Source organism: Gordionus sp. m RMFG-2023, chromosome 1 (assembly GCF_954871325.1).
Source record: "Gordionus sp. m RMFG-2023 chromosome 1, tfGorSpeb1-WG-v2, whole genome shotgun sequence".
Classification (NCBI taxonomy): domain Eukaryota; kingdom Metazoa; phylum Nematomorpha; class Gordioida; order Chordodea; family Parachordodidae; genus Gordionus; species Gordionus sp. m RMFG-2023.
The window spans coordinates 19,355,747-19,371,400 of NC_088775.1; the positions used below are offsets into that span (position 1 = coordinate 19,355,747).

Genomic DNA, 15,654 nt, shown 5'->3' on the forward strand with positions numbered 1-15,654 from the left:
AATTGCCACGGGTAAAACCAGGGTCTTAACTTATTAAGTATACGTATCAATTAAGATTTTTAAGGGAGAAGGCAGAATAGTTTCACATGCCATTTGTATTATATCCAAAATCCTCCTCCTAACATGGCTATTATCAAAATAGACTTTAAAAATGCTCAATAGCAAATTTTGCGAACATCTCATAAATTGTTTTTCCCCAAATTTCTTGATTATTCAAAATTTTAAGAGACATACTGTTACATTAAAACTCTCCTTTGTACAGCCCACATGTCATAGATTCTGACAAAAGGATCCGGCAGCACGTCCTCGTTTATTTTACCTTGGTATTAATGATCTCATCTATTATCTTAAATCTAAATTTGATTTGGATATAAATATTTGGTATCTTGATGGAACAATCTGTGGTCCTCTTCCTAAAATAATTGGTTCTCAATTTCTTGAAACCAATTTTAAAAGACTCATTCTTAATAAGTCCAAATTGATTTACCGAGTTGCAAAATTAGACATATGATATTTCATAGAAGTGACAATTCATATATGGTATTTTTAATTTAACAACTCCCCCAGAATCAGGCGCGTAACCAATGAGGGGAAAGAGGGAAATTCCCCGCCCCCCCCCTTAAATCAAAATTTTACAAATATTTGAATATCAATTTCCCAACATAAAAGTTATTTTTCAAAAATAAATTTTTTTAAAATTTCCATTCCTTGTGAGTATATTAACATTATTCAAAAATATTTAAAATGGAAAAATTTTTCAAACGGTAATTTATTTTAATATTATTTTATGAAATACAAAATTAAGTAATTTTTATAATATTTTAATTATTAATAAATATCTATAATTTTTTAAATATTGTAAATTTTTACTTCCATTTTATAGAACAGGGTTAAATAAGACGAGCATGAAAAAAATGAACAAATACAAATTGAAGAAAAAAGTGGTAAAGGTAGGTAGCATGTATTTTATGAAAATTAGGTTAGGCATTAGTTATAAATTATTTATTAAATTAAAACTATCTTATTTATAATGTTTGTAGTTTAAGGGAGATGTGGTTCCTTGCTCTTTGAATATTACTTCTCACTTATATTGCTTCTGTGGTGAATATTAATCTATATGGATACCATTCCATATGGGGTTAGTCTTTTTGTATTTTTGCTTTGCTATTCTTAAAGTTGTTTATAAGAATATTAAATGTGTGGAATTTTTATTAATGATCATATCACAATTGCCAATTAAATTTGTTCATTTTCATTTCAATATGTATGTGTGAATATATTCATTTAGGCCAGACAATGCCTGTCTATTATCATTAAATTAAATGCTTTTATATGTACATTAAATAAAACTTATGGGTACTAAAAATTAGGTAAGGTACATATCATAAATATACACATGTTGACTAATTTGAAGACAAATTTGGTTCAAAAGATAAAAAGTAAAGGGTGGTGACCAGTTTTCTAACACCATGTATGCCACATCTTCTCTATGTTATGACCCTTTTTTTTAAATATAATTTAGTACATAGTTATTTTCAAATTTTTAAAATATATTTATTGATAAAACAACCATTTAAAAATTTACAATCCAGCGATATATAACAAAACTGAGCCTAAAATTTTATGAATCTAAAGTATATGTAAAATATTTTAAAGAAAAAGAAGCATGTTATATTCCCGCAATAAACAGTAAAATAGAATTTTAAAAATACGAAGAAAACAATATAATTGACAATAAAATTGATTAAAAAAAGAAAAAAAATTTATATGGATCAAGAACTTACTCAAAGGAATTAACATATATGCTATGACCTCCGATAAAGATTCCGTAAATACAATTTTACACATTGGCGAGGAAAAAGAACAAATATACAAAATTGATTATAATAAAATCGTGTTAAAATAAAATCATTCTACATTGTAAAAATTAATAATTATTTACACAATTCGAAAATCTATTATAATAATCCTCAAAAAACGTAAATCAAATTTAACCAATAGTGTTCCTTTAAAAAATATTTGTCCAATGATATTCATCATAACAATTTTAAGCAAATAGTTATTCCCATGTTTGTAATATGGCGAATTTCTTCAAATGCAACCTATAATTTAAAAATATAGATGTGATGATGGCACTTTCAGAAATAGTAGTTTATATCAAAGTAAATTTTTAATATTAATAAATTATTTTAAAGTTAGAAAATCAAACATTTTAGATTGCACAAGAATATTTTCAGAAACATGGATTTCCAAACTGCTTTCGCTCATTAGATGGTAAGCAGATAAAAATAAATAGTCCTGTCAAATCAGATCTTTTAAATCAATTGCTTGGTTTAGCTGATAGCAATATTTTATACAACTATATATCTTTTAATTAGGTAATTTTAATGCAAAAGTAAATATTTGCATCTCTTTTATCTTTTCTGAAAATTTGACCTTTCTACATGCATTCCATAGTGTTGTATATTTTCTCATAATTTCATAATTGTAGAAGTATATTATTCATAACTTATAAAATTTTTGATTAAATGTATAACCTTTTTGTTTTACTTGTATATAATTTGACTATGATTGAAGTTAACTTCCTATTATTTGTTAACTTTTATACAACTATATATCTTTTAATTAGGTATTTTTTATGCATAAGTAAATATTTGCATCTCTCTATCTTTTCTGAAAATTTGGCCTTTCTACATGCATTCCATAGTGTTGTATATTTTCTCATAACTTCATAATTGTAAAATGTATGTTATTCATAACTTATTATAACATTTTTGATTAAATGTATAAACTTTTTGTTTTACTTATATATAATTTGACTATGATTGAAATTAACCTCTTATTATTTGTTAACTTAGAATTAGAAATCTGCAAAGTTAAGCCCGGCCCGAATCGGGCCTAATTCTATTTAAAATAATCGGGTTCGGAGCGGGCTTGGCCTAATATTTTTTAAAAAAATCGGGCCGGGTCGGGTTTTGGAATTTTTTTTAAATATATCCAAATTTATCAATTTTATATTGAATTTTTTATGTAAAATAAAAATATTTTATTTATTGAAACTAAACGACATATAACATATGTCTTTTATTTTGAGTAATTATAAAAATTAATTTCTATATTAAAATAAATTCGGGCAGGGCCGGGTCGGTAAATTTTTTTTAAAAAAATTTAGGGTTCGGGCCGGGCCGGCAAAACTTTTTTAAAAAATTTTGGGTTCGTGCCGGGCCGGCTAAACTTTTTCAAAAAAAATTCGGGCCGGGCCGGGCTTGAAAAATTAGGCCCGTTGCAGATCACTATTTAGAATATCTTTTTATTTTTTCTATTGTAATTTAATAAAATGTCTTAATTTAATTTTATAATTTGTAACTAAGTAATAAATCATTTGGAAAGGTGGTGGTTTGTTTAAAATTTAAATTAGGATGAACATATTTTCAGCATGGTACTTTAATATGTATTCATGAATTTCATATAAATACCAGGAGTTTACCAGTAGAATGATAGGTAAATCAGATATTTCCCTTTCATTTGATCATAATTTTGAAAAATTTTACCAATGATATAAAATGGCAAAAAAAATATATACATATTAGACAGATTTAATTCTTATAAGCCCCTTACTATTTTTCTGGATCTAAGGAAAAAATAAATTATTCTTGGTAAATTCACAATTAATATGGACTTGGACGTAGCTTGGTAAACATTTTTCAAAATTAATAGTCTTAGATTCCTGAATTTTTTTTAATTTTAAATAAGGGCTAGAAATTGGCCTGAAAATTTCTTTTGAAGACATGGCCAGGTCTGATCAAAACCAAGCCCATACAACTTTCATATTCTGATTGTATTTTTAAATGCATTGTGACTTTTTATATATTTTATTTCAGTTCTCGACTACCAAAATTATTATAATCTTTGGCGGGTTTGAGAAAATTTTCCCAAGTGCGTGGACCTGGCTTTAGAATTTTTTAAATATTAGGCATAGGTGTAATATTTAACACATAATATTTATATGGCTTTCAGGTAAAAGCTAATTTAAATATATTATAATTCAAAAAAATAATATTCACTCTTAGTCTAAATGGGTTGGCCTTGGTCTGAAGTAGGGGTGAGCTGAGAATAAAAAATAGCTATGGTTTTTAGAGATTTACCTATCTCTAGGTTTGGGAAAAAAATTTGAAAATTACTATCAGGCTTGAGAAAAATTTTTATAAAATTATTATGAGTTGGCTGGGATTGGAAAATATTTTTATAAATTATATTGGGCTGGGCTTGGGGAAAATTTTTCAAAATTATTATGAGCTTGGGCGCTTGATAATTTTTTTATTATTAACTATGGGTCAGGCATTGGCTAAAAACAAGTTATTTTGTAGGCCTGGGCTTGGCCTGATGAAAAAACCCAGGCCCATGAAAATCTGATTTTGATTGTATTTTTAAATTCATTATGATTATTAAATATTTTATTTCAGTTCTCAACTACCAAAATTATAGAGATCTTTCATTGGGCTTAGAAATTTTTCAAAATTATTATGGCTTTTTACTTTGCCTGGGAATTTTTTTAATATTGAATATTAGGATAATATTGGTATTATCAAGTAAAAGCTTTAAATTTATTTTTACTCAAACCATAGTATTTACACTTATTTTAATGGATTGAACCTGGCCTGAAGGGGAGAGGGGGTAAAAAGAATAAAAATTGGATATTATTTTCAAATAACAGGTAACAACTAGCATAAAAGTAAGAAGAAAATTCTCATTCCCCGTTATTTTTGACGGGCTATCTACTAGTATAAAAATAATAACCGATGAGGTCACATAGAAACGAAAAAAATGTTCAAAGAATTATCGAAGATTACAGATAAAATCACGAAAATAATTTTGCATGAGTATAATAAAATTGATGTAACACTCAAGCCTCTAACTAAATCAATAAATAAACGTAAAAAATATTTTAAAAGACAAAAATAGGAAAAAAATCAAATCAAATAATGATAACGGTCTTAGAATATTTTAGAAAAAAAGTAATCAAAATTGCACAATATATGGTCTAAACTCGAATTCGATCAAAGCGAAAAAGTGAAAATCGAAGATAAACAATCAGCCAAAATAAAGGAATATAAAGCCGACATATGTAAATCGAACATGTTCCATGATAACTCCTATGTCGATGAATCCGCATCTCAGATAAATTAGAACAAATCAAAAACAAGAAATTATGAGAACTGGAGATTAAAAGAAATTGACAAGAACTATCTTTTATCCAAAAATTTTAAGAAAAAGTCGAAATATGTTGCTAACACACAAAATGGTGGCAATAAAAACGCGCTAATAAATGATGAATTTGGTCAATTTAAAACAAATCTAAACAAGGAAAGTGATATCATAAAACTTCTTACCACCCAGATATGTGCTCATAACGACGTATATATTTTAAAAAGGAAAGGTAAAAGGGGAGTCAATAAGAAATTTAAAATATAAAGAGAGGAAAAATTAAGCATCCTAGCTATTAGAAAGATTCATTCAATTAAAATGCAAAAGGGCATCACATAATTTGGGGAAAAAATGTCTACAGGACATCAAAATAAAGTGAAGGCAAGATTATTTTCTTGTTAATAATTGTTTGAACATATTTTTTTTATAAAAAAGGGGGATAATGTATTCTTCTAAATATGGTTTTTTATGATATTATCAGTTTTATTATTTTCTTAGAATTCTATTTTTTTTGTTCCAAGAATTATTTTTTAAAAATTATAAATGATATATTATATATAATTATGATGATGATATTATTATGATGTAAAACAGTGATAAATAAGAAAAAAATATATTTAACAAAAATTATGTTCAAATCCAAAAAATCTTAGTTTGTATGCCCAATTAAATCAAATCTATAAGGGGTCAAAATGGTATTTTTGATCGATTTGTCAATGGAGCATAAATATATACTTTTTATAATATGAAACTAAACAAACACCTTATTTATAATAAAGTTATTAAACAAAAATTCGTATAATTATCATTTTTTCATAGAGGTAGGTAATTAAACATAGCAAGTGACCCTTGGAGGAGATCACAAAATCAAAGATTTGTTCCCTAATCAAATTTTCATTTCTATTTGAAAGAAGGTGAATTATTTTACCTTATCTATGAAAAGGTTTTTCCTATGCAGGAGTATAGTTGTTATACCACTGACACTGAGCCGATAAAATGTGTATTTTTTTAAAATAGCAACTCGTGTTACTTTGACGTGGACTAACACATCTGACATTATAATACATGTTTACAATGAGTGTGCCGCCATTTTAATAATAGAAATAATTCACGTGCCCCTTTATTATAACCACGCTACCAGTTAACTGTTTACACAATATAGTTTAAAATAATAAAAAAATAGAATTCATTAATAACTGGCATTTTGTTAAAACCTCTTTCATGTTCGTAGGTTTCCTCTTCGTCGACTATAATTTCACAACGAGCGGAGAGACTTCGTGTTATGTCTTTGAAAAATGCCTAAAGATTTTATAAAAAAAATATGAACTCATTGATCCATAAATTTAAGAGAAACACCATTATTTTTTTAAAAAAAATACCACTCATCCATATATTTATGAATGATTAAAACATTATAGAACTGATAATTCAAACCTTAAATTTAATTCAATTATTTTTTATAATAATAATTAGATATTCTAAAAATAAAATGAAACCTCTAATGCTTGTTTAACGGTTGCATTTGGAGGAACGTATGCTCTTACAGCTAAAGAACCATTCATCGAAAATAAAAAACAAGGGTATTTGTTATCAAATTGTTTGGGTGAGCATTCCTTATTAAAGGGCTTTAAAAAATTTAATAAATAAACATCATTAAAATTGATGGGTGTTCCGAGATATCAGAAAGTAGAGTCGCTCAATGACATTAATTCTAGCCTAGACTGGCAATTCATTTAATAAAAATGTATATATTTGATCAACTGTAGTCAAGACCAATGGTTGGAGTGGAGGCCATTGAAAGGAGTTTCGTATAAAGGCCCCCCCCCATGGCGATTTCAATTTTCGTAGATTTTTAATACATTTGATGAATAAATCGTCTGTCTAGATTAGAGATAATGTCATTGGTGTCGCTATAGAGTATAGGGTGTTGAAAGTTTAATTTTGAGTAAGCGCGTAAAATATTTTTGATCCAGCGTTTCTACGAGAGTGATTCAATTTAAAATCACGCCTAGATTAAGAAATATAAATGAGCACCTTTTATATCAGGGCATTGTCTTTCTAAGAGAAAGTTTTCGGAGGCAACACCCTTTAATTTAACCTCTATATAACAGCAAACATTTCTTCTCCTCTTATGTGATATAATTTTTTATCAGCATTTTTATTTGTATTAATTAGTTGGCGTATGACCTTCTAACAAAGAGGAAAGTACGATGCAATTGCGTCATTTAAATTTTAAGGTAGGAGGGGGCTCAGCATAATTGACTGAAAGTTGGAAGAGTGTTAAATTTTATCTTGAAAATAGATTTATATGATTTTTTAAGTGATAAAATCTTTATAAAAGATTGCACCGGTAAAACAACATATCAATAGAAATTGATTGACAATCATCATTAACAAAATTAGGATATAAATTAGAATTTTAGCAATGTATTAATTACATTCATATTATTTAATAAAATTATGAGGTTCGAACCGGGTCACAAGCATATTTAGCGGTTCGGATAGAAAATGATTTTGCGGTTCGGGTACGGTTCAGTAAAAAGATAACGTAAATGTTGTTCAGGTCCGGTTTGGATCCCTGATTATATTAAATAAAAATATTTGATTACTATTAAATTATATTATTGTGAATAACTTCGAAATATATTATGCTTGTTAATTGCCTATTACCAATCATAATATATTTACTTTACATCTTATATAAAAGAGTTAAAAAATGATATAAATATACCATTCTTTCTTGTGACTTATAATTATCGGTCGTCTATTACTTTAATTCCTATTTTCTATATATTAACAATATTTTATAGGATAATGGCACAAAAATCCTCTAAAATATGGAAAAATAATTACAAAAATATCCCATAATGATTAATTATAAAAAATGACAGGTCTAGTACAGATGAAACTGAGGAACAGAAATATCCCATAATGATTAATTATAAAAAATGACAGGTCTAGTACAGATGAAACTGAGGAACAGAAACTATTTCAATCCGAGCACAATCCCAGCGGGACCCAATTTTTTCTGTCCAACCATGTTATGGATTCTAGGTTATAAATTCTTGGAATTAATTAGGGCTATGCCGATCCACAAATATTATGGGAAAAACATGAAATTTTAGAAATATTTTATTATATCCGTTTTGTGATAAACTTAAAATAAATGAAAATTATAAAATAAAATATTAGGAATTCAGTAAAAGAGTATATGTATGATGGAGACTAATATTTTACTTTTAAATGCTTTCATTCTTTTTTCTCATCTATTTAGAATTTTTTAGTTTTTTAAAATAAATTCATCACTTTGGGCATCGGTTACTGGTATTAGTTGAAATTAAAAGTATAGACCTATTATCTATGATAATATCCAAAAATAGAAGTGATCTAATCTAATATTCAGACTAGCTCAACTTAGGTCCCCTCCTTAGGGCCTACAGCCCATTTTATTGATCAAATGTTTGAAGTAAATAACAAGATAATGCTATAAAAAAATTAAAAAATCTGTCAATATATCTTCCCTATGAATTATTTTATATTTTAAAAAAAAACATATTATTCGGATAATTCGAATTAAACAAAAATCTTATAAAATTTGGAAAAAATAAATACACCGTACATTATTATTTTTGATATCGGTATTGGGCATCGATTGAAACAAACAAGGTGCGAAAGGTGAATGGTAAATTTTATTTGAATATGAATAGTAAATTAACCAATTCCGTTATAAATGCACCATTCGATTATGGTAAATTTTATTATTTGCTTGAATACGAATAGTAAATTATCCAATTCCGTTATAATGAGGTTAATGATAGTCCCTACTTTAAGGTAATACCTATCAAATTAGTATTTTGTTTATTTTTCATTTGGATAGGTATTATTAAATTAATTTAAAATATATATTTGAAAAATCGTGATTTTTGGAAAGGCTCTGTGGCCTAGTCGGCAAGAACGTCGCTTACCAATCTGATGGTTATGTATGGGTTTGAATCCCAGAAGGCGCGTATGCAGGAATTTGGTCTGGGGAGGGGGAAAATAAAATTTTTTAAGAAATATTATTGTTTTTAAAAAATACCAAGCATAAATTTATTAGGACTAATAACTATTCCTAATACACAATTTTAAATTAATGTGAATTATAAAAAAATTATATGTAAAGAATCACTTAAATTACACAAAATAGAAATTTGAATTTTTTGAGCCTTTACACAAAATGTTTCTTAGGAATAATTGTATTTTGTATGTTATATATTTACAATGTAAAATCCAATCTTCGTTGGGATTGAGCTATTTTTCAATTATCTCATCCTTGCTTGTCGTCAAATGCCTATGAATATTCAAAAGATCCAAACCTTTCAATCTATGTTTTTCAGAGAACTGCAAGCCCGGCCCCTGGTCCGGACAGTATTTTAATTTTTTTAAATATACCCGGGCCGGGCCCGAATTTTAAAAAAACCCAAGCCGGGCCTGAATTATTTTAAAAAAACACCCAGGCCGGGCTGTATTTTTTAAAACAGCCTATATTTGAAATCGTTTTTATTAGCTATAAAAATCAAAAATAAATATAATTTATTTTAAAAAATTCCAGGCCGGGCCTGAAAATTTTTTAAAAAAAGCCGAGCCGGGCCTAAATATATTTTTTTAAAGCCAGGCTGAAAAAAAACCCAGGCCGGGCCGTAAAAAACCTTTAAAAATAAATCCGGGCCGTGCCCTGCAAACGGTTCTTCTGCAGGTCTCTGTTATTCTTCTTAAAAAAGAGAATGTTCTCTCATTAGTTTACTAATGGAAAGAGTTTATAAACCCTTTTAATACATTGGGAATTTAATCTAAAATGTGTTTGAAATAATGCAGAGCATCCATAGCATATTTTGGGACTATATCAACCATAGTTAATCTTATAAACATAGTTATTCAGCTAGTAAGGCATCATAAGATACTTTAACATCTTCATAATAAAAATCTAACAAATATTTTTTTTTCTATCACGATCTGAAAAAGGTTGGGAAGGCTTTTGTGGAAGTAATATTTGCAGATGTAAGTGCTGCATGGTGAATTAAAAATTCATTTATTTGGGTTATAAATGTATCTGCATCTAAGATATACTCTTTTACTGATCCTATATTAATGTTTTAACGATTAGCTTGCTTTGCTACAAGTCGAGGGAGACAAATATTAAACACGTATAGCTCTGCTTTTGACTCAACAATAAAATATAAAATATGAAATTCTTCATCAACATTATTCCTAATTTCCTTGAGTTCTGATAAAATGCTCTCCGCTATTCTCATCTACTAAAACAAGTCAGTGTCATGTTTTTGAAAAGTAATACTTAAAATAGTTGTATAATAAAATAATACATTCTAATGAGAAATAAAATTTGGAATAACCATTGAATCCAATAATTTTCTTGCTTCTGATTCTTTCAGGCCATTGTGATATTTCAGTAATAGCAAATAATTGGCTCTTCTAACTCCTTAAAAGCTGTTACTGCTTGATGGCAGAGCCTCTATCTCGTTGGACAAGGTTGCAATTTCTTTTTCCCTGTTGGACCAGAAGTTTCAGAAATAATTATTATTTGACTAGAAATTTGAAAATGGTAGATAAATATTACGCCACTAAAAATTTGAAAATAATAAGTAAATATTACGCCGGAAAACTTGAAATCGAAATTAATTGATAAAATAACTTATGAATGTGATAATAAATGTAATTAAATATATACTTAATATGAGATACGAATAGATATTAACAAATATAAATAATATTTTTGAAAAATATATCCGGCATCTGCATTTTTTGGCTTTAGGGAAAGGGGGGGATTTGTCCCCCTGCCCCCCCTCTGCGTACGCCAATGAATCCCAGCAATGATCATGTTTTTTTTCTTAATTTAACTTGGTGGTTCCGTCCTTGGAGGGATGATATATAGGAGGCCAGACTCAACCACGTGATTCCGTTATAATATATGTTAAATAATAAGGGTCTTTACATTTTTAATAAATTTTGGTCGTATTTAGTGTAGTAAAGGAGTAATTTATTGTAATATTTTATTTACATATTATGTGTTATATTTGTCAGTTACTAATGAATATATATATGGATATTTTATAATATGTTTTATAATGTATGATGAGTATAATAATTATGTACGATGAACTTCGTAATATTTTATGTATACATTTATCCATATACATATTTCCTATTGTGAAAATGGAGGAATAAGTCGGAAACTAAAATGTATAATTGGCGACGTAGGAAAAAGAAAAGAACATATAATGTGAAGCCATTGGATGTTTTATCAAATTAACTATGGGAAATTAGTGGAGAATATCATTGAAATAATTTATATAATTTGCAAAATATGATGAAATTATGGTTAGTAATAAACTTTGTTTAGAAAATACATTAATGATATATGAATTAATTATGATTATGAAATCTTAAAATTAATTATGAAATGGAGATATTTGATTTATCCTGAACAAAATAATGAATTAATATAATTGCTGGCAAACAATAATTGATTATATTATGAAATTCCAGAAGAATGAATGCACACAATTATTAAACATGGGAATGATAAAATTATGAATATTTAGAAATCTGTTGATAATAATTTAACAATCATTTGAAAGATTATATTGGAACAATTATATGGGAAAACATGGGATTGGTTCATGGGATTTGGACATTGAGAAAAGGGTTACTAATAAAACCTGGCTAGTTTTGACATTGTGAAAATGGATACTGATAAATATATCTGATTAATTAAGACCTAAAGATATAAGGATGTTGGGCTCTCAAATCACGTGACCTATGCAAAACTATTGGGGCTTTCGTGAGCCAGATGTAGCCGTATTTGGGTTAAGGAACTACTTATACGATGCGGGATTTGGATTACCTCATGGGCCATCCAAGGATGATAGCGATCTCTTGGCCAGCTCTGGGATAATGATAACCTCGTGGGCCCTTCAAGTAAGATGTCTACCAATCTACCATGGACTCGATAGCGATACTCCGGTGGGAGATCCAACGAGATTGATACTCCAGTAGAGATCAAGTTTACAATGAAATCGATAAGGATACTCCAGTGGGATATCTGTCGATATTGATACTCTGGTGTGAGATCAAGGCACAATAAACTCGATAGCGATACTCCGGTGGGAAATCCATCGATATTGATTCTCCGGTGGGAGATCAAGGCACAATGGCTCGATAACAATACTCTGGTGAGAGATCCATCGATATTGATACTCCGGTGGGAGATAAAGGCACAATAAACTCGATAGCGATACTCCTGTGGGAGATCCATCAACAAGGGAAACGATATTGATACTCTAGGTTGGAGATCAATCAACAAGGGAAACGATGTTGATACTCTAGGTGGGGGATCAATTAACAAGAAAACGATATAGATACTCTAGGTGAGATCAATCAACAAGGAAAACGATATTGATACTCTAGGTGAGATCAATCACAAGGAAAACGATATTGATACTCTAGGTGGGAGATCAATCAACAAGGGAAACGATGTTCATACTCTAGGTGGTCAATCAACAAGGAAAAGGATATTAGATCAATCAACAAGGGAAACGATATTGATACTCTAGGTAGATCAATAAAAGGAAAACGATATTGATACTCGAAGCGAGATCAATCTTACCAAGGCAGCTGATGCTCTTTTGAGAGATCCAAATTTTAAATGGGGAGAGAAGAATGGATGTAAAAAAAGGTAACAACACATGGTAAAGGTAAATGGTGACCCAAGACAAGTATGTTTTAGGAGAAACTTTACTTTAAGTTGTGTTTCCTTTCAATTAATGAAGGGGAAATGTAGTAGAGTAATTTATTGTAATATTTTATTTACATATTATGTGTTATATTGTAAGTTACTAATGATTATTATGGATATTTTATTATATGTTTTATAATGTATGCTGAGTATAATAATTATGTACGATGAACTTCTTAATATTTTATGTATACATTTATCCATATATATATTTCCTATTGTGAAAATGGAGGAATAAAATGTCAGAAACTTAAATGTATAATTTAGCAAATTTGGTTGGTATTTAGAAAATTGCTATACTTTGATTTGGTAGTGCCTATCATTAATATAATGCACTATTCGATTAGTAATTGAATTCTGGTCAAGCACTCATCGGCACTTTATAAAGCACAAAATACTGTCTTAGAATTCAGAAATGATTAAAGTTGTAAAGAAAGCAAAATAAAAGTAACTGCATGAAAATAAGAAATATACAAAATATCTATTAAAAATTTTCATGATGGGGATCCAGGTGAAGGCCAAGCAAATCGGAGTTTGAAAATAAAGCACCCCCCCCCCCCCCCAAAAAAATAAATAAATAATAATGCCATAAAACCCTTCAGGCACATCACTGATAAAATATATAATTTTATGAGATTTTTTTAATCAACAATATAAAAAATATTACCAGAGTCGTTAAAATGTCAATAATAAACCGATTATCATATTTTGTATCATGATCCAAAAAACTGTCTCTTTTGTTATAAGGAGAATGTGAAATGGAGTCCTTTTGTTTATTCTTACTAGATTGCTTATATGGCTTACTATCGCTCTTTATTCTATCATTCTCTAGGTTCACAAGATTTGGAGCATAATCGCTGATCAGTTTATCCATATCTGCAGATTGATGGTTCAATAGAATATCATTGATTAAAAATGTGGCGGCTTTTGGATTGCTGGCATCACTTATTTCATTACTATAAGAAGGATTCAGTGAGTTAATAAATGATTTCAATCCTTGCTACAATATACAAAAAAGGTAAGTAATTCAATAATATGATATTTAGAAGAAAAAAAAAGAAATAGATGTTGAATAATAGTGATTAAAAACTTGCAAGGTATAGTGGTTTCAAGATCTTAGAGGAACAGCAATGGAAAAAAAATTAATAAGGTATCAAATCACATCACAAAGCTGTTATAATTTTCCAAACCATAACTAAAACCATTATATTAAAATCTCAAAAGGAAAAGACCAACATTCAAAATATATTCAAAATGGATTAAATCAGTTCATAACGTTTTTTAATTATATTTATTAATCTTAAAAATTAATAGCAAAATTAAATTATTAAAAATAAATTGCATAAAGATCTTAATATATGGTCATTGATCAGGTTATTTTATGTTATAGATTATATTTTATTTTTGGGTCAATTAATGTAATATGATTAATTTATAAAAAATAAAAATATTATATAACCAGAACCAATATAAATGTCTAAACCAGAACAAATTAATATAAATTTGTTCAAAGAAATTAACCCCAGTTAATAACTAAGACAAAAAAACAGAACTGTTATATATAACTGTTGATAACACCCTGCTTAAAAATAATAACTATTTTCAAGATTTCTATTTATTAAATAATAATTTTATAAAAAAAATAAATTATCTGTTGTATAATTTACTTTTAATTGGTTCCTCAATGTGGTATTATCAGTATATCTAGTTGTAGAATTAATCTTATTAATTTTTATATCAAGCAAAATATTCCAATCCAATAGTAAATTACTATCTATCTGACACCATTTGGTACAGAAGTTTTTATAACTCCATTTGATAGAATCTGTGAAATCTAATATCTTTAAAAAAATAAATAACTATAAAAATTATAATAACTTGATTTGATTCAGATATATGGTAAGCTGATATATTTATAAAAGCCTCTTTATCAAGATCGGTTGAAATTTTCATTAGCATTTTATTAGACGATAATAAATTTTGTGGTATAATTTGAAAATTTTGAATATTTTTTACAAGTCCTTGTAAGGTCTTAAAAAAATTTAAATATCATTATTCTAGGAATACTTGTTTAAATAAATTTAAATTAGAATCTATAAAAGCAGATGTTCCAATAACAAATATTCCAATAATATCAAGTCCTCCAGGTAACATATTATTTGCCTAATATAAAAATTATGAAAATATGGCATTATAATAATTCTATAGCATAAGTTAATTAAAACTAGATAACTTGTTTAGAATGTTGCCAAATCCAAGAAGTATTATATAAAGAATCCTCCGATATCTCTTTGATATATTTTTATTTGTATAAATAATATGCTAAATAACCTAGAGCATTTTTTCTATCCTTTCTTGTTTTAGCATTAGTATCTTCAGGAGTTTTTGCAATATATGGTATATAAAGTGCATCTGAATATTCCTTAATTTATAATGAAAAAGATTTCAGATAATAATTAATACCTGTCCAACAATTATCCCATAAACAAAAGTAGAATTTATATTCTCATATATATAAGTTTTAACTGATGTCTCAATAAACGTTTCTAAAAACATGTGTTATTATGAATGAAATGATTAATTGTTATTAAGGTATCGTCCCTCTAATTCGTATGAAAATGTGACGATTTTAAATTATGATTTTAGCCAAAATAATA

At 27.7% G+C, this 15,654-nt stretch overlaps 1 protein-coding gene across 1 annotated transcript in view; it reads right to left on the minus strand.

Moving 5' to 3' along the window:
• The window catches only part of LOC135922599 (protein odr-4 homolog), a 32,944-nt gene extending 17,391 nt beyond the window's left edge, over positions 1-15,553 (minus strand). Inside the window, exons 1-9 of the mRNA XM_065457007.1 lie at positions 15,461-15,553; positions 15,329-15,419; positions 15,231-15,286; positions 15,065-15,160; positions 14,876-15,028; positions 14,665-14,838; positions 13,665-13,997; positions 6,702-6,830; positions 6,420-6,504 (exon numbers count right to left, since the gene is read on the minus strand). Coding sequence (XP_065313079.1) covers positions 6,420-6,504; positions 6,702-6,830; positions 13,665-13,997; positions 14,665-14,838; positions 14,876-15,028; positions 15,065-15,160; positions 15,231-15,286; positions 15,329-15,419; positions 15,461-15,553 — 1,210 coding nt within the window. The remainder of the gene's footprint in view (positions 1-6,419; positions 6,505-6,701; positions 6,831-13,664; positions 13,998-14,664; positions 14,839-14,875; positions 15,029-15,064; positions 15,161-15,230; positions 15,287-15,328; positions 15,420-15,460) is intronic.
• Positions 15,554-15,654: the final 101 nt, after the last annotated feature.